The 20,874-nt window shown below is 40.6% G+C and overlaps 1 protein-coding gene across 3 annotated transcripts in view; it reads right to left on the reverse strand.

Moving 5' to 3' along the window:
• RPTOR (regulatory associated protein of MTOR complex 1) overlaps window positions 1–20,874 on the reverse strand; it is a 347,409-nt gene that overhangs the window by 139,107 nt on the left and 187,428 nt on the right. For all 3 annotated transcript variants that reach the window (XR_010025185.1, XM_063120110.1, XM_063120109.1), the window contains exon 10: window positions 1,726–1,801. Coding sequence is in view for 2 of the 3 variants with exons in the window: in XM_063120110.1 (XP_062976180.1) it covers window positions 1,726–1,801 (76 nt within the window). In the remaining variant the exon portion in view is untranslated. The remainder of the gene's footprint in view (window positions 1–1,725; window positions 1,802–20,874) is intronic.

Below are 20,874 nucleotides of genomic sequence, written 5' to 3' on the forward strand. Positions count from 1 at the left end.
AGTTCTGGACTCAAAGGTTTTTTTTTTTTAACTGGCAATATGGATAAAAACAACTTTAGATAGAAAACCTGTATTCTGTTTTCTCAAGCATCTTTAATGGATTTCAGCCCAGAATCTATCATGACCAAGCAGGCTAATGAGCCTTTTAAAAAGCCATAATTTAAATGGTTCTGTCCATATAATTATAAAGAAATACCATAAGGACTCTCTTCAGCTTGAAGAGATAAGTAAGAGTTTCTAAATCCCCCCCTTCAAAATCAGCTAAAGAGAGGGGCGGGGGAACAGATCTACTGATTTCTCAGCAAGAGACCATTTTAAAGAATGAAATGTAATAAACCAAATTATCCCTGGTTTTCCAACATGTAATTCTTCCGTGTAGCATTTGCGGTTCAGAAGTTCTACTCTAAATGTTTAGCACTTTGAACTTATCACAATAATATGGGTTTCTGTAAATACATAGCAGCATCCTAACGTATAATTTCAGGAACCCAATTCCGATCCAGAATGAAAATGAGAAAATCTCTCTCTGTTACAGTTAGGAGTAAAGAGTAGCAAGTACTTAAACCAATTATATAAAATACATTTTACGGTACACTTATCATAAATATACATTCAGAGGAGTCAATAAGCATATTCTACAACTAATAACCAGCTACTACTTATCTCTCTCTGTGTCCAACATTGCCTGGCCTACCATATTGTTTTTGCCAGTGGTGAGAAGCCAAATGGCAGTAAGTCTAGGTTTGGGGATATTATTTTTCTTGTGGGCGAGGAGTAACAGCAGAACAGTAATTTCTGCAAGCTATTGTGAGTTGAAGTTTGTTTCAAGCCCTGAGTAACTACCTTCAGAAAGAGATTTTTTTTACTCTGTTCATCCACACAAGTACTGGGAAGTCAGAATATGACAGAGCAAGAGTGAAAATACACAGTGGTGGAGGAGATGGTAAAGATTTTGCTCTTATAATGAAAGCCACATTAAATACTGTTATTGTAGGCCTGTTCAGATAACATGCTAAGCCATGGTTAGGGCACTAACCCTTTTGCATGTAGCCATCATGGTTAGGAATGGTTCATACGACATGTTAAGTCATGGTTCACATGACATGATAAGCTGAAAATGCTTATCCACTGTGGCTTAGCATGTCGTTTGAACAGGGTCTGTAAGTAGCAGTTATGTACTGATAACCCCCTAATTCTATGTCCTACTTGAAACTACATCTAAACCTAAGTGGGTGCGCGCGCACCCCCCCTCCAATTGCTGGGAGGATGCTGTTGCACTCATGTCCTGCTTGTGGGTTTCCCGTCGGCAGCTGTTTGGCCATGTGTGAACAGAATGCTAGACTAGATGGACCCTTAGTCTGATCCAACGGGGCACTTCTTTTGTTCCTTCACAGAAGGATAACCAGTAGGAACACACCACCACTGAAAGCATAGCCAATCTTATTCATGAGAAGGTGGGAGGGGGGAGAATGAAAGAAAAATGAAAATAAGAATAAACTTTATGTTAGCTATGCAATCTTAACTAAATCCTCAAATGTTACATTGTTCTTCCTTTAGGTCATTTACTGAAGAGTAGCTTACTATTAACTAAAACTCTGTACAGTTGGGTAATAATTTTTGATGTAAGAAGACCAGAATGAATATTCCAAAAGAAAATTTTGGAATAGTAGCTGATGCCTACAGATTGCTCCACATATGTGTTAAAGAAACAACTCAGTAACTTACCCTGAATGCAGTTCCTTCCTCTATTATGGTAGGCAACTGAGAAAGGCATATATCTACAGCAAGGTCCCAAGCTTGCCTAGGGGGAAATAGATCATGAGAACATTAGAAGTCTAACACAATTAATAATGAAAATGTATACATGAGAGAAGATGAGCTCACTTCTCCTACAGTTCACTGTCTTATGAAAGTAAAATAGGGGCCTGTAATAAACTTTAGCTTAGAATTTTCTTACTTATAGGTATTTATGCCTTATAGGTATTTATGCCTTATTCTTCAACGCTAAAATGCTTCCCAGAATAGTTATCAATTTCAAAACAAATTATTTTAAACAACTCATCACACTAGGACATTTACACAGAACATTAGTGATAGCTGTAGATGTTAAAATGACTGAACATGCCAATAAGATAAAACATATATCAAGCCATCTAAAAGGCCTGGGCAAATAAAAACAGTTTTATTGGGCACTGAAAAGATAAAAGGTTGGAGCCAAATTAACCTCTTTGGGGCTATAAGTCCAAAGATGGGGTGCCACCACTGAAAAGCCCCTAAAGTTTAGTAAACACAAATGCTTCCTGAAAAACGTGCTATCTGCTTAGGCTAGGAGCCAATCTTGTGCTTGTTCTAGCTTTATAACCATTTTTGAAGTGACCCTTGCAGTTCTCATTGCTGTCTTAATATCAACCAGAAATGCTGCACTCCAAGCCTTACATCACTCAAAATTCTATTGCATATACTCCTAGGGTACTGAACTCACCCTGGAGAAGTCTAGTTTTCAAGGCCACCCAGTATTCTTTACCTAATGCAACCTCTCAGAAGACACACCATCCAAATGTAGCCTGAATTCTTTCACACAGGGATTGTTAAACTGACATGCAATGCACCTCCCAGTGGCTCACAAGATTACTATGAAAATAAAAAGATGCTGAAGGCCTTTTCTAGAGCAGAGCTTAACTTAATTCTTTCTGCACTTTGATGCAGCTGTACTGAATGGAGAGAATGAAAGTAAAGGGGAAGAATGGCTATATGTTGGCTCAACATTAACAGGTTTGAACATGGTCTGTGTCAATGGAGACACCTTGATTAAGAATGTCTTGACTAACATACCTCTGTAACATGGAACATGCAGAAACCTAGCAATACCTATCCTCTGCCAAGCAATGAATCATTTTTTAATCTGTGCATTCACACAAGAACATTGAAGAGCAGAAAGAGTCAAATTTTAATTTTAAAGCCTTATGTGTCGGCCATAACCTGAGAAAATCTGTCACATACAACCAAACTATGGTAGATTAAATTGCAGGTGCTGCACAGTTAATCTCTTCAGAAAAAAGTTTATCTACACTTCTCCCACTTATGCACCCTTTTAATTTTTAATTGTATATTTAATTTATTGATTTGTGTTATAACTATAAACTCCACCCCCCAGTGTGTGTGTGTGGGGGGGGGAGGGAATCGGGCAGGATGAGAAAGGCAATCTAAACGTATTTTACAAAATCCATATCAGTATCATACTTTTATTAAGCCAGCCAAAAGATGACCTCTCTTCCCGCACTTCATCACGGGACAAAGTCTTTTCCTCCCCTCATTCCCCCAGCCATCAGGTTTGGTCCCCAGGCTGCCAAACATGATGAAGAGATCTTAAAAGTTTTTACATTTTAGGGGGTGAACTTTTGGTTGACCTAATAAAGGCTTTGTACCAATACGGATTTTAGAATTTTTCTTACGATCAACATGACTACATCCCCCCAACTCCAAATGTATATATTGTTTTTATGTACTATTTTCTAATTCTGATTTATCTGAAAACATCTGGTCATTCAAATTCTCATTGTTCAATGCAATAAGCAATAAAGAGAACTCTTGCTTTTGTTCTACACTAAGCTTCAGGACAAGTGTAAACCTGCATATTTCAATTTAAAGTTAAATCAATAAAGTTGCAAAGAAAGTTGATAAACTAGGTGATATTTGCTTTATTTTATTTTTTAAAGTGACTTCCGGACTGATCCACAGGTTACAGATCAAAGATATAATTCATAATAAGCCCTCTTATAACATAACCCTGAGCCCAGGGAATCCCCAAGGTCACTGGAGGATAGGAGACCACACTGCCTAGGTGCTGTGCAACAATGCTAGTAGTTACAAATGCTCAGAGCAATTGCCACAGCTCCCCACATGGAAATGAAGGTGCCACCCTGGTACTACACATCCTAATCTCAACTTAAATAGCATATTTGTGGTTTTATGGGTGCACTCCTTAGAAAGAAGCTCAGAAATATTTGAGTACATGCATTTGTCCCTCTGAATCTTGGTGATTGCTTCAATTAAATGATTAACACATACCCATAAAGTCTACAATTAAAAGCAGAAAGAAAAACTAACAACCGATGCACCATGCTTTTAAACAGCTCTGTCTGTAGACCTGACAAGTATTTCTGTTCACTAAAGTCTCCTAACCACCTTTTGCCTATTAGGAAAGATCTATTTTACAACAATAGATTTGCCTGAATAGCTGGACAACTCCAGAGACAGGGCAATTGTCTTTCCCTCACCTTATGTGTGTTACACTACAAAATTTTAAGATCAGATACCGTAAAATAATGGGGATAGTGAGCTGGACATCACCCACAAAGGGGTTTTCCTTTAAGGGATGGAGTGGAATGGGGGGAGCATTATCTAAATGCAGTGGCTCCTCTACGACCCATGGAAATAAAAACAGGGTAAGCAATTTCCAAGCTCTTTACATACAGATTCAGTAGATCAGGGTGCGCAGAAGATAAACCTCCAGATTTTTGGTCTTCAATTCTCAGGAGCTCTTGGTAAAATGGCCAATGATTAGGAATGTTAGGAGTTAAAGTTCAAAACATCTGGAGAGCTTCTTTCTGCCCATGGCTGCAGATGATCAATATACTGGATTTTAACTGCTCATTTGGGTACCTTCCTCAAATCTTAATCAACTGGGTTCTGTCCAACAGACCAGCTACTATGGAAGCAGCCAAGCAACAGGGGAAAGAAAAAAAACAGGGGCTAAAGAATGAAGACTTTCAAAACTCTGTTTCTTTTCTACTGGTACACAGTTTGTTTCATTTGCTCCCTTCTGCTCCACATCCCATGGCTCCTTCAGTAATGACCTTCCTCTTCACAATAGTCTGCCTACATAATTATGAGGTAATCAGGGGATAATCAAAACAGCTTCAAAGCAAAAGCAATAAATGGCTCCCAGATGCTTAATAAATGTCCAGGATGCAAGCAAAATGGTTATAGAGAGCAGTTGCAGGAGATTATTTATTCCCAATCATGACAAGGTATAAAGTCAATTATTACAATTAAATCTATATCCTATTTCTGAACTCAGCCTACCATGCAAACCTGATGTTAAAAACTTTTAGCCACATTGCAGAGACGGTGTGGGTGTGGGTGTGGGTGTGTTTGGGGGCACTTTCCACTTTACAGATATATAGAAAAGTAATTCCTTGAAGCAACTGACTCCACAAAAGTTCCACCTACAGACTCACACAGCTTAAACTGAAGCAGCTGACGGGTAACCCTTACTCAGATGTTTCACTCTTCCCTTTTAGGGAAGAAACCCACAACAGCAGCCCCACCCATCAGTGCTCTTGCTCACTAGGTACCAGATTTTCTGCCTGGGCAGGACAATGAGAGAGACCTGGATTTTGAAGGCAAAATTAATCTGCTCTACAAGGCTTAGTTGTGGCTAGGCTTTGCCTGAGAAATCTAGCCACTATCAGGGCATCTCCCTTTAGGCTGAAGAATCCGGCCACTCCACCCCAAATATTTTAAGGAGGGAATGGGTAGTGTACTCTGAGATGCTGACAACCCTTGTTAATATCTCTGGTCGTAGATTATGACACATTGGTGCCAAATTTCAGCTTCAGAAACCAAGATGCCCTTCGTCTCCCAGCTCTGCCAACCCTCAATACCAAAGGGAGCTGTGAATAAAACTTGCATGCAGATTTTATGACTAGGGTTGGTGGGAGACCTACAAAAAGGAATAATCTTAATCTTCCAATAGTTAGTGAAAGCCAATAACACTGAGGGTTTTGAGATGAACGCGATTTATTGCTTAGGGGTGAAGAAGGGTCATGGGAAGAGACACATTTACAGTCTTGATTTGTGCTGCTTGCAAATTGCAGGAGACACCAGTGTAGGTCATTAGCCGATAGAGGCAGATGTTGCTAAGATGCTGAACTCCTCAAAGGCATTTCAGGTAAAGAACACGAATATTTCTACAAAAAACCCTCCCCCAAAACAGCGAACAGTTCCCACAAGGTCAAAGCGTGGAATGCTTAAAAACATTTATCAGAGAGAAACTTAATGGTGTTTGAAAAGAGATTTCAGCAGATTAAGGGCAAATCTCTTTTCCTTCTTCTACAAACATGCCATTAAAATCAATGCAGTCATATCAGTCAATATTATCCAATTTGTTCAAAAAGCAAAATCAATTCACCAGTATCAAAATACAATATGACTACCGTTAACAGTGTAATGAGTGAGTGATTAACTGAATTGCTTCATAGGTGTTGCTCAATCAATTTTCTTAGTATGCTACCTACCCCCAACAACATTTTTTCCTGCTGCACTTCTGGAGGGGGGATATTACAAACAAAGGGAAGACTGGTTAATATTTCATCTGTGTTAGTGTTTGTCGAACAAATGTTAAATGCTTATACAAATATGCAAGTGAGATGGAGCACTGCCTGAGAAAAAGCACTGAAAAAGCCAATAAAAAGAAAGTTGGGGTGGGATGGGGGCAGCGTAATTCAAATGCCACCCAGAGGTAAAAGTTAAAAGCAAATTAAGAGATGGCAAAACAGGAACCAGAAAGTAAAGCCATCACTAGACCTACTTAATTCATATGGAGAAGAAAATGAAGGCAGGGCTTCCACTTTGGAAGCGTTTTATAATGGCAAGGCCATGACAGTATGTAGCACTTTACTACATAAGCACATTACAGAAGATTTGCTTGCATGCAAACCCTGCTTACGTTAGCATAAGCACTTCCACCCGTTCACAGGGAGAGTTGTTAATCCCCCATCTATAGCCCTTCACACACATCCAAAAGTCATCCCTGAGAATGAATAAAACATCCATGCCAGCAAGTAAGGGTTTGGATCGAACCTTTAGTATCTGGAAAATAATTTTGCAGATTAGGTTTTGCTACATGAAAAAAGGGAATATTAAATAAAATACTCCATTTATATTATGTTTCCTAAATAAATAATGATGTCACCAATCACAGTCTCATTTTAATATAACCCCCCCCCCCAAATGGAAAGCATAAGAACACCCCTGCTGGATTAAACCAAAGGCTTACCTAGTCCAGCATTCTGGCCAACCAGATGCCTCAATGGAAAGCCCACAAGCAGAACATGAGTACACTAACGCTCTCCTGCTCATGCCCCCCACCCACCCCCAGCAACTGACATACTACCCCTGATACTGGAGATAATAGATACATCTTAACTAGTAGCCATTGCTAGCCTTATCCTCCATGAATCTGTGTAATCCCTTTTTAAAGCCATCCATGGCAGTGGCCACACATCACTGCATCTGTGGTAGTGAATGCCATAGTTTAAGTATGCCCTGTGTGAAGAAGTGATTCGTTTTGTTTGTCCCGGATCGCCTACTGTCCAGATTCATTGATTCTTCTTCAGCAAGGCTTATCCTTCTGTATGTTTGATAATTTTATCTTTAATAAACTTTCCCACCACTTTATCAGAAGAGATGCTAACCTAATAGGACTATAATTTCCTGCGTCCCTTTTTAAAATAATTGCCATTACATTGGCTGCTTTCCAATCCCATGGTACAGAGGCTTATCTTAGGCACATGTTACATATTTATGTTAGAAGATCAGCAATTTCACATTTGAGTTCTTTAAGAACTCTTGGATGGATACCATCTGGACCCAGTGATTTGTTTTTTTCATTTTGTCAACACAAGCATCTCTCACCAAATTCCAGTTACCACAACAGGTTTCAAGTATTACTCTGTGCCCTACTCTGTATCTGCAGGACGCAACTGTACAGTCTATAAAAATTATGTGCTCAAAGAAGAGACTACCTACGGGGTCGTTTTCAGAGAGTAGCATTGGGTGACCAGTCCTCGGCCTCTTGGCAATTGAGCTATGGAGTGCCGCAGGGCACCATCTTGTCCCCAATATTATTTAACATCTATATGAAGCCGTTGGGAGCTGTCATTAGGGGATTTGGAGCTAAGTGCCATCAATACGCTGATGACATGCAGCTCTATCTCCCTGAGACAACTGAATCAGGTGAGGCTGTACAGGTCCTGGACCAGTGCCTAGACTCAGTAATGGGCTGGATGAGGGCCAATAAACTGAGACTGAATCCTGGCAAGATGGAAGCCCTGTGGGTGAGTGGTTCCTGAGTCCGGGAGACAGGCTCATTGCCTGTTCTGAATGGGGTTGCTCTGCCTCTGAAAAAACAGGTTCGTAGTTTGGGGGTACTCTTAGACCCATTTCTGTCGTTGGAGGCTCAAGTAGCCGCCACGGCTCGGAGTGCCTTTTATCATCTTCGGTTGGTTCGCCAACTACGGCCTCTCCTGGACAGGGATAGCTTGACCACGGTGGTACAGCAATTGGTAACCTCAAGATTGGATTACTGTAACGCGCTCTATGTGGGGCTGCCCTTGAAGCTGCGCCAGAAGCTGGAGCTAGTGCAGAATGCTGCAGCTCAGCTGTTGTCTGGAGCTGCCCCTTTCCAGCATGTAACTCCTCTGCTGAGGGAACTGCACTGGCTGCCTATTCGCTACCGGGCCAGGTTTAAGGTTCTTGTACTTGTGTGCAAAGCCCTAAACAACTTGGGACCAGGATACCTGAGAGAGCGCCTTCTCCCTGACCAACCTGCCCGGTCACTGAGGTCATCCGAGGGCCTGCTCCTGGTGGTTCCACCTAGATCCACCCTCCGATTGGAATCCACCAGGGGAAGAGCCTTCAGCGTGGTGGCGCCCCTCCTGTGGAATTCCCTGCCTCTGGAGGTCAGGCAGGCTCCGACCTTGTACTCCTTTCGGCGCCTCCTGAAAACATCTTTATTCCAAGAAGCCTTTCTTTAACATGCAGCCTTGGATTTCTGATTTTTGCTTCTTTTTACATTTTGTTTTAACTGTTTTATTCTGTTTTTATTTTCATTTTACCTTGTACACCGCTCTGAAATTTTTCAATGGGGAGCAGTATATAAATATTCTAAATAAATAAATAAATAAATGTGCTTATAAAGCAAGGCCAACAATAACTGGATGTTGTATACAACCTCCTGTTTAACTTCTGTATGTTCTGCAAACAAGTTATGTTTCCCCACTATTACGTGTTCACAAACCTCCTACAGAGATATCAGGGCCTGAACAAGTGACTGAACTTTACTGGATTGGTTGGTGGGAACATTTGCAGAGCATCATACTATTGAAAGAGACAAGGTAAGCACAATTACTTACTCTCTCATTATTAGGAAAGTAAATATGGGTCTGTAAAGAAAACAGGCAGTGTTTACAAAATTTCTTGTACCTAGGTATGCCTTTTTTCCTGAGCCACAGTTGCCAGTCACACGCCAAAGAATAAAGCCATCTTCAAAGAATAAAGCCATTGCGTTTTTGTATAGTTCTGAGTATGCCTCCTGATTGGAGGAGCAGCAACTTCTCTTTAGAGGGCAGGTAATTCTGTCCCATCTATGCACAAGAAGAGATTAAATGTTTCAACGTCATCTGCTGCAGAAACATCTGATGCAGAATTACCTGTCCTTAGAGGAGATTCAGTGGAAACAAGCAAGGCCAGAGCAGTGAATCACATGAAGAGATGGTGCAGGCAGCCTTCATGGTGCATTAGTGTGCCCTAGCACACTGGGAATTACTGGGATAAGGTCTTCAAAGGTATCCTAACTCCTTAATTTCTGCACCATGGATTAAGCAAAACAGATGTCTTAGACTTCCCTTGCTTCACTGGAACATATATATTTTAAATCTTTTCATTTTTCTCAGTGTATGTGTGGTGGGGCATTTTATGACACCCCCCCCCCCCCAGGGTTAAATACAGACTGACCCAGTTTGGACAATTTATCAGGGAAGAGACTACAAAACAGAGTGAAAATATGCACTCACTTAGGGTGAGAGCAGGGAATACTGTCCCACTCTCTCATTACATAAAAATCTATCAGCTACATTGCATTGTCAGGAAATGAGTTCAGAGTAAGGGCAAAACTTTCCATTCTCACTGTGATTTGGCTTCATGATGTTGTACCCAAACCCGGTTGGCTGTGTAAGAATTTGATGTCACTGTGTTAACTGCATGATCTCTGACTGACTGAAATCAGCTCAGGAAAAAAGATAAAAATGGTGCAAAAAGTACAGATTGGGGAAAGAAAAAGCTTCCCCCTCCACCCCCCAAAGTGGGGGTAGCAAAATAACCATGAAAAAGGTAAACATGGGAGGGGTCATAAGACTTCCTTCCTGAAATCTGCTCTTGGTGCTAAGAAAATTCCATCAACAAGAATTCAGTGAAGCCCTAAGATAGATATTTCTTAGATGTAGCTGTACTTCTCAGTCCAATGAGGCACTCTGAATGAAAATGTAAAATACAAGCTATAACTCTGAAGTATCACAGGTATTCTAGAGAAGGCAGTCAGCATGATTCCCCTATGACTCCACATCAAAAATTAAAATATGGCAAGGCCTCTGTGATTCTTGTCATTAACTCCCCCCTTTCCCTGGAGGAAATGGCAGCAGTGTTTTTACTTCAAAATATAAAGTGTTTATTTCCCCGACTGAAAATTCCATCTTCCTTCACTCCAAATACACATATAGCAAAAGTATAATATACTTTTGAATAATTTATCCCAATCTCTTCCAACTTGCCTCTAGTTTAAGTCTCTTGAGGTATAGCAATGCTTGACATTATAAGTAAGGAAAGGAAGGCAGAGAACTTCCAGATTTCCTTAAAGACCACTTTATTATGCCGAGCTGTAAATTGTTCAAGATTGTAAACCTACACTTTGACTTTATCAAAAATGAAATACAATTACAGAGACTCACTGTGGTCCTTGCCTTTCACACTGCATTTTGGCAGATATGATCTGGCTTTGCTTTAATTTTCTCAGCATAGTCAGCCTTACAAATACTTTCAGTCCAACTGAAGCTTTTGGTAAAGAATTACTTATGTCTCAGCTTGAAGTTTTCTATGACATTTCCTTCAGAATATTGGAACAGATTTTCTGCTACATGAATCTGAGTATAGGACACCTGTATTCTGTGAGCATTGACACCAGTCTGTCCAACTACATTATAGATTTCTGAAAACATTTTAAGCATTTCAGTCTGTACTGAGTACACTGAGCAAGTTATTACCATGTTTGTTGTTTCTGGGGTCATCAATCAGTGCTCTGTTCTATTCGGCTTTTCAGGGTTTTTTTCTTGAACGAGTCAACTACACATTGATACAATAATCAACCAATCCTGTTCTAAAAGTGTGCGTGTGCAGGTAAGTGTCAGTTCGGATTTGTGAAGGTGGAAATATGAATGAATATACTGGAATATGTGAAACAGGGGTTTAAGCAGTGGGGTTGGAATTTAACTGGGCAACTATCTGCTATTTTTCTAGGTGTTTCACAAGACTAAATAATTGATGCATATGCTGCTTTTGTGTTGTAAATATACTGACTTATAAGAAACAACCTAGCTCTAGAAGAAAGAAAGAAAGAAAGAAAGAAAGAAAGAAAGAAAGAAAGAAAGAAAGAAAGAAAATAAATCCATGTCTTCCTTTGCCCAAGTATTTTCTGGCAAGGCACTTTCACAGTAAGGAGGAATGGGGAAGTGGGAGGCATTTGGGGTAGTGGTTGGCAGCAGCACCTTAAGTGTGTAGCTCTGCTCACTTTTATTCACAAGGCAGGTCGCCACCTCTGTTGTGGTGAGCTTGGATAGCTGCAGTCTGACAGGTAGGTGATTTGTTTACTGAGGCTTTTGACTAAATTTTCATGTCCTTTCTTTTGCTGCATCATGTAAGTCAGAAGTTATCTGTTACTCTTCTCCCCTCTTTGATTGTGGTTGTTGTTTTGTCAATGTCATATTATTTTACTGCATTTTATTGCATGTACCCTGCTCTGGGATTATTTTATCACATGAAGTAGGCGAGAAATTTCTTAAATAACTAAATAAATGGTCACAGGGCAGATAGTAAGATGACAGTTACCTGAAATACTTTTTTAAAAACAACAACAACAACTATGCACACAGGTAATTCCCCTCTGGCTTCTCCTGTGGCCAGTCAAATCCATGGGGAGTTCAGGGCAGTTAAACATGTCACTGAAGCCAGCTTGGTCCAGAAGAGCTTCCTTGGGAATAGCTTTTCCTCATAATTTGAACAGCAGCTGTTTGGAGACAGAGTTTATTTGTAGCTGAGCCTGATTTATGTGCTACATCGAAATCAGCTCTTGCAGATCTAGGAGTAGATCCAGCACCAATTTTGTAGCACATCTAATTTTCTATTTTTTAAGTGGGGAGGGTGAGGTAAGGAGGGCTTTCCCGGGGTAATGAAAGCAGCTAGCAGGTCTCCGCAAACAGGTTTGCCCTGGCAGTTCTCTCTCCTACTCACTTACCTTTCTTTTTATTACCCAGCCTCTATTTTTCAGCTACCTTGGTACAGCAGATATTTGACAGTTATGGAGCGGAAGGTTCCAATGCTGCAGGGTTTTTATTCATAACTAAACAGATTTTTGTCTCTACACTCACACCTCCTAGGCAGCAGCTTGTGAGGCCTGCTGCAGCACAGAAGTCCAAGAGACGCACACAAAGGGGCAGTAAGGAAACTGATCGCCCCAGCTGAGGATCCAGTACTGATGCAGCACTGCTGGCCTGCATAAAAAGAATCTACAAGCAAGTAACAAAGTTGATGGAGTGTCTGGGCCACAAGTCACATGGACAGTATGATAAGAAACCAGAGAGAGGTAATGCAGTCAGCTCTCATTAGAGCATGCAGTTTGTATACAGAAGGTTCCAGCTTTAATCCCAGGCATCTCCAGAAAGGGCTGGAAAAACCCTGCCTGGAACACTGGAGGGTCAGTATAGACAACACTGAGCTAACCACTGCTAGTCAGTATAGAAAACACTGAGCTAGATGGACCATTGGTCTGATTTGCTCATAGGAGCATCAGGGAAGGCCCAGGAGGAGATCTGGGAAAGTGAGATCTTCATGTAGAGAAGCGACAAGGACCCTGGAACTTCTAGAAGTGCAGGTGAGAATTCCTCCTACCCAACCACGATTATATGAAATCAGTGGAGGGCAGCAGGGCAAGGTAAAACCAGGGCCAAGTCAGCATGGGTATGAAATGCAGTTTATCATGCTCATGGACAGCTGGATGGAGAGGGCTTCCTCCCAGAATCTACCTGGTATGCAACAAACATGAGAGGAGGCTAAACGGCAAGTACATTCACATGTTTTCACCAATCTCAACTGTTATGCTTAATGGGAGGGGGTACCTTCCACTATCCCAATGAGGAAAGCAGCTGCTATTTATTTTAAGACTTTATCAAAGTTTCTGCATTCAATACTCAGGGATAAATGTGGCCATGAAAGCTTAATTTTTGAATATTGGTTTGGAGGTAACAATAGCCAAACATAAGGATGACAGGTCTTAGAGGTTAGCAGGGCTCTATAGCCCTTCTTCCTTCCTAACCTGCACACACCAGAACTAGGTGTTATTTCCCAATAAAGTGATTCACCTCGGTGATGCTTAGTTTGCAACTCAAGCTTATGCACTGTGCACTTTCCTCCTCTGACCTGAGAGTTTGGCTTGTCAAAGACTATGACACCTTTACAGCTGAGTGCAATATTCCATGTGCCTTCCAGTTGCTGTTACTACAACCCATGTGATTTTTAACTTGCTAGGCTACACATTCCAAGTGAACACATGAAGAGCCATGCTGGATCAGACCCAGGGGTCATCTAGTTGAGCATTCTGATCACAAGTGGCCAACCACCTGCTCAAAGGAAACCCACAAGTAGCACATGAGTGCAACAGCACTCGTGCACCCATGTTCCACAGCAACCAGCGTACATAGACCTACTGCCTCTGATACTGAAGGCAGCATATGGTCATCAGGACTAGTAGCCATCGATAGCCTTCTCCTCCATGAATTTGCCCAATCCCCTTTTAAAGTCATCCAAATTGGTGGCCACCATTACATCTTGCAGAAGTGAATTCCATAGTTTAACCAAATGCTGTGTGAAGAAGTACTTCCTTTTATTTGTCCTGAATCTCCCACCAATCAGCTTCATGGGATGACCCTGGGTTCTAGTATTATGAAAGAGGGAGAAAAAAGTTTCTCTATCCACTTTCTCCACAACATGCATAATTTTGTACACCTCTATCATGTCCCTCCTTACTCGGTTTTCTAAGCTAAACAATCCCAGCTGCTGTAACTTTTCCTCATGCGGGAGTTGCTCCAACCCCTTGATAATTTTAGTTGCTCAATTAAACAATCCCAGCTGCTGTAACTTTTCCTTATAGAGGAATTGCTCCATCTCCTTGATCTTTTAGTTGATCATTTAAGCTGATAGGATCTGAGGCAGTGGTGACTGAATAAGAAAGGGAACTTGAGGTTGTGGTGGACAGCTTGATGAAAATGTCAACCCAGTGTGAAAAAGGTAACTTCCATGTTAGGTATAATTAGGAAAGGAATTGAAAATAAAAAGGGCCAAGATCATTCTCCCCTTATACAAATCTAAGGTGGGACCACATTTAGAATACTGTGTAAAGTTCTGATCACTACACCTAAAAAATGATATTCCAGAGTTGGAAAAAGTGCACAAAAGGGCAACTAGAAGTCTTTATGTCCTTACAATGTACATGATGAATTTATTAACTAACAGGTCTACTTCTGATGTGACAACCAGGCTACACTCTAAGTCACAAACAGCCAATCTTCTGGGTCAGAGAAGATGATGAGGCTTGTAAAGCATTTTTCCTTGGAATACCTGTCTGCAAACACTACATGTCATGTCTCTAGTGTGGACACTGGAATACAAGGTGCACTATCTTGTTTCTCAGTCAAAAGATTCCATACTCTGGCCCTTGGCTCCAACCTGTCCCCACTAAGAACCTATCCATGAGAAGCTATGGTGCCTTGCTAAGACCCTATAATGCAAGGAGCATTGCATATTTGGGGCATTAATACCCAGGCTATGTATACAGTTGCATTTGAGGCATTCAGGGTCATCCTGGTTGGTGGTCTATCTCAAAGGCTCACATCTAGCCGTAAATGGTGTTCGTAAGGAACCATCAGAATTCACATTGCTACCAAAGCATTTTTTGCCAATTGCTATCTTAACTTATTCCCACACTAGGTTTGCAAGGCTTTGTGTGATAACATTTGAGCTGTGTTTTGGCAACACTTTGGAGTGGGGCTGCTCATTTGCTTGTAAGATGTCCATGTTTCAGGCAGCTTTTTCCAATGCCTTTTTGGACCCTGCATGTGAGTTGTAGCATGATCTAATCCAAGGGCCGTCCATCAGACAGGAATTTCTGTTTAGAAGACCAATGCCTTCATCTAAAAATATGGTACCCGAAAACAGATCAAGTAGAGAAGGGTTGTACTATCTGAATGGAAAAATTCCATTTCCTGCCCCTACTTGGTTATGGCCAGAAAAATATCAAAGCATGTAGCTGCATTACTACTTGCCTTGCAGGAAAACTCTGGGACTACTTAGGATAAACACACAAGGGACAGCCCCCTATATATCCAGTGGAAGAAAAGCGGCCAAACAGACAGATTCTGGAAGTCTTAAGGAAAAGAATAAGCAAATTGTCCCTATAATTTTAGGGAACAGGAAAATTTAAGATTATCCATGGTGAAGGAATCTTTATCAGGGGCCCAGAAAGATATATAATATTAAACAGGAATTGAGAAGTAAGGTGGAGTAAAGCCATCAAAGGTAATCTCAAGTGGTTTGTATTGAAAGTGGAAATGAAATTCCTTCTGTATTTTGAGAGCATACTCAGGAGAAAATCCCCTTTAGGCACATGCAGATACACAGGGGGGAAATAGGGTGGAATGGTTTCCATCTAACTTCTAAAAAGGGGCTGCAATAATTATTCATGAGATAAAGTGATGCTCAAGTCAAGTGGAAAAACATTTCCTAGCATATGCGCATCCCTCTGGTGCACTCACAGCTGAACAGCACATTGCCACGATAGGTTGTCAACTGCACTACCCTTCCTTTTCCCAAAAGGAACTGAAACACATATAACAAGACTTTGTCTCCCAAGCTAGGTGGAGAAGGCAGGAGCAAGATGGACCGGGTGGGAGGATGGGGGATGGAATACTAAACTCTGCCAGTGTTGTAAAAAAAGACACTGTCCAAGCCTGGCATGTATTAATTCTATAGTTGACCTCAGACAGCTTCCACATATACAACGGCATTTGCAATCACTAAAATGTGCAATTGCAGTGAAACTAGGTTGTTCGAAAGTATACCGTGTTCAAAGCCACTGCCAGAACAGTGATTTCATTTCACATAGCAAATGCAACTATCTGCAGGAGAAATCTTATTCTCCTAGCAACAGAACACTGCAATCTGGATAATGGGGAAATGCAGTAATTCTGGAAGTAATGTGCAACTTCAGGAAAAACACACACCATGTAGACTATTTCCTACACATGAGAAACAAACATGTATGATTTGTGTGGAAAAGCCCATTTTACAGTACAACCCAGAAATATATTCAGATGATGAGTGTGAATAGAAAAGCTCAGAATCCACTAAACTTTGTAGAGAATGAATCTCTGGTTAAATTCAGATGTAAAGCTAAGCTATGGTTTTTGCTTTCCTCCAGGCTCATGCATTCTTCCTTCTGTTCCTCTGGCATGGCCATGAGATCAGAAGCTTCTGATTCCATTTTAGTTTAGTGTGCTGTCTGAACCCTAAAACTGGTTAATCTTAACTATAGTTTCCTACAAGCCAGCATCATAAATTATGGGCTAGATTCAGACCAATCATACTTAGTAAAGCCTAGTAAAATCAATAAGTCATGACTAACTTAAGCCCCTCATGACTAACTTAATCCCCATTGCTTTCAATGGGTCTACTATAAGTATGGATTCATCCCTAAGATTTGAAGTGAGCTTGTTTCAATTAACCATAGTTAAAATTAACTCCAATTTGTTGGCTAGTATGAAATGGAAGGGAAAACTTCTAAACTTTTCCTCACAGCTACACCAAAGGAGGGCAGATATTACACCCAAACCAACCCATTATCTTTAATTAGATGGTGGGCCATGTTCTAATCATTTGAATGAAGAACCAGATGAGAAGAGGAATGTAATGCAAGTATATCTAACTGAACTTTAGTCATATGTTGTGCTACTATGCTGGTCCCTCAGCACCAAAAATAAGCAAAAGATGAAGTTAATATTTTTCAGGTTTTAATTGCTATATCATATTTTCTCAGTGATCGAAAAAAGATAATGGTGTATTTAGCTTCTTCACACCTTAACTACAATATAGCTTACAAGTCTCACACTTACATAAACTTACAGCAGTGTAGAAGTATATGCTTACAATAGACAGTGTAGTCAATGTCATTCAACTTAGCAAAACAGGAGCCATTGTTTGGTGTAAACTACCTAGAGAAGGGTCGTTCTATAGTAAACATGAGCATCTATCAGAAAGGAGAGTTAAGGCTTACAAAACAATTTTACTAAAAAGTTTAAAACAGGTGAAAAAAATTGACTAGAGCAGAAGAAGAGGGATGTATGTGATCTGCAGATAACACTAGCTGGCCAAGCAAGATATTATTCCCATTTCTCCAAGAATGATGCCTCATCTGCAGTTGAGTTGCCACATAATGACAGCATGGGCTAGGGAAAATGTCTTGTCAGGATGGATATGACTTTGGGGTCATATATTGCCTATCCTGATCTTGAGCAAAGGCAACAGGCAGTGGTAAACACACCCCCGCCAACACACACACACACACGAGAGAAAGAAAGAGAAAGAAATGGGGGCAAAAGGAGGATTAGAAAACCTTAACATCAGATCCCCATAGAAACCAGATTAATGTGTTGTAATCCTATGTGTCTAAACAAATTGCACATTTATATTATAGTAGAGAAGAAGTATTTCTCATGGGAGAACAACTAGTATTCATACAGCATTTCTGAGCATTCAAAATCCAGTGGGTTCAACAAGCATGAGTTTCATTTCCCCACAGTGGGGATAACAGAGAAGGTAGACCTGAGAAAAGTTCATTTCCCCTTTCTCCGCTGGACAACTTCAGAAAAGGTAGTCCAATCAATTAAGACAATGATCCAGCTTGCACACAATGGGAAGTCACATGCATGAGCAAGAAAACTACCCAAGATTCAGCAGTTACAGTAAGCATAGTTTCCTATTGCATCCAGACTGGGCATAATAATTAAGTGCTTCAAAACAAGTCAGTATTTGTAAACCAAATTCAAACACTGCTTTAAAGATTCTTGCTTTAGATGTAATGGGAAGCTATATTTAAGTACTAAATCCTAGCTAGTTTTCCTGTTTGCATTAAGGGCCATGGGGAGTAAATGTGTTGCTGTCATGAACACATGACACTTGCACACTGGTCATGAATCTCCTAGCTTATTAAGCCAGTATTTCTGACTTCCCATTGTGCGCAAATGTTGCCTTGTGGTTTAGAACAGTGATGGGCACATGTCAAGCTTGCGGGTTCTACTTGTTTTTTCACTAAAATCCCAAGATCTGCCTGGTACAAAAGACTTATATCAAGAATTAAAGAATTCTGAGCCCAAGAATTTAATTTGAGTACTAGAACTGATAGGAACTCACAGGGCTTCCACAAAACCTCCCACTTCTAGTTAACACCACATTTATTTTTCATTTCAGCATTATAATTCGGAGGTGAGAAGTCATTTTGTTGCTGTTCAACAATTGGTAGTCAGAAATCCTTGCCAATTATTGCAGAGAGTTAACAGTTCTTCACTGCTGTCAAGCAACCATGTCCTAGATATTGTACGTTGCATAACAACATACAATATCTACGGAGTGTACAGCATGTTAAATATAGCATAACCAACTGCCCCAAGTCCTTGAGATAGGGTAGGGAATAAATCTAGATAAATGAAATCACCCCCTCTAATCACAGACATTGAATGAATCACAGATATTAACTTGCTGTTGGAAGAAGGTGTTGGTTGTTTTGTAGTCATAGCCACATTTCTCACTGCTAGCACCTATTGTTACTGTGAAGCAATGCTGTTTCCCTGACATTTGCTCCTCAAGTTCTGAGTTATTTCAGAAAGAGAAGCTTTCCTGGCCCTGTTCTAAACCTCTTCCACTTTCCCACCCATGTTCATCTGTAATATGGATTCACTGGCTGCTGTTCCTTGGTTCTTCCATCATCTCCTCTGGGATGGCACTGATCTCCCAAGTCTAGCCTCTGGCTTGGCTGCTGATCAGGTAGAAAAGTAACCCATTGGCACTGCCCATATAGTTGGGAGAATGGATGCTTGCATTCCCCAGTGACATGCAGAAACAGCTCCCATGTCACTATGCACATGTATGTCTGTGAGGGGGTGCTGTTGCCACAGAGCACGCACTCTTGCTGCTAAGAGGAGGAGCCAGCATTATAACTGGATCTGTCATCATCTCATCTGCTATACAATTTAAACATGTTAAGCTTTCATTCTCATTATAAAAGTAACTCTGTTTTCAGTTAATGTTTGCTTTTATTACACACCGTCTCCTGCTTGTTACAAACAATTAAATAAAAGACACCCATAATTCTCTCCCTGGACCAATTGCTCATTACATTTTGTCCACTATTCAAGTCTCACATGCTATGCCACCTGCTTATTGTTACTTCAGCTGCTACTACTTTTTATAGCAAGACTTAACACTGCACTAATTTTGTCACTCTTCTCAACAACCACATTAGAGAGTTCCTGTAAAAAAAAAAAACCTTTTAGAAATCCAAGCATATTAAGTGTTCTCGGATCCTTTCATCTATTGTCTTAGCAACCTTAGAGCACATTACACAGTTGTGAAGCTGGTTTTACTGAAACCATGTTACCTGGACCCTGCTAGGTTATGGCTTACCGAAGTATTGTGTTACTGTGGCTCTAATTAGAGAGGATTAAGAATCACAAGGAGAATTGCTGGGTCATCCCTCCTTTCATTCCTTGAATGTTTGCTAATCAGAAATTAATTTAAGAGACTCTTGATAATAACTGTGCCATTTACATTCACATTCATCATATTAAAAAGAAGCACGAAGACAGGAAGCAAATGCTGCAGACAACTCTGTGCTGGTTTGCTCCCATACATTACGCTGCTTTAGGAGCATTACAGAGCTAGACCATGGAAAGCTATACAAATAGCTGCTCTGGGCCATTTCCGAAATGTCTACAAAACATTTGTCCCTTTATTAAGTGCTGAATTTCTCAAATGAAAGATGCCAGGGCTCGCAACTGCCTTCTGTCTATGCCCTCTGCTTTGAAAGTGCTGATCTAAAATGCCAGATGAAGGGAAGGAAAAAACCCATTACCATCTCACAGGGATGGTACTGGAAGCAAGTTAAACACTCACACTTTTCTGAACCTTTTCTCAAAATAATCTCTATCAATTCAATATTGGTAACTGCTTTAGAAAAAATATGGATGACTGCCAATTTAATACGTGGCAAAATCAGGTACTATTTTATTATTTATTTATTTATTTATTTATTTATTGCTTTTCTATACCCCTTAATAGACAAAGCTCTCTACATTAAGGTACTACATTAAGACTGCAATCCATTGCACACTTACCTGGGAGTAAGCTCCATGAAACACAGTGGAACTTACTTCTAAGTAAATGTTAGTAAGACTGGGCTGTAATTCTGCTTAGCTGGAAGGCTGGGGGAATGTGTGCTGATCTTCCGGTAAACAAAAAATGCCTTAAATTAGGTGGGGGGGGGGGGAAATCTCTGCAGTCCTCTTTAGAAGCATAGCTTTATATCCAAAAACAAACAAACAACAACGTCCTAGTTTGCAACGTCAAAACAACCCGTGGTTAGCAAACTGTGGGTTGTTGAAAAGACAAGCAGGTGCGAGCGAGTGAGCATGCTAGTTCCCAGCTGCCTACTCCCGCTCT

The sequence above is a fragment of the Elgaria multicarinata genome, chromosome 3 (assembly GCF_023053635.1).
Source record: "Elgaria multicarinata webbii isolate HBS135686 ecotype San Diego chromosome 3, rElgMul1.1.pri, whole genome shotgun sequence".
NCBI lineage: Eukaryota > Metazoa > Chordata > Lepidosauria > Squamata > Anguidae > Elgaria > Elgaria multicarinata.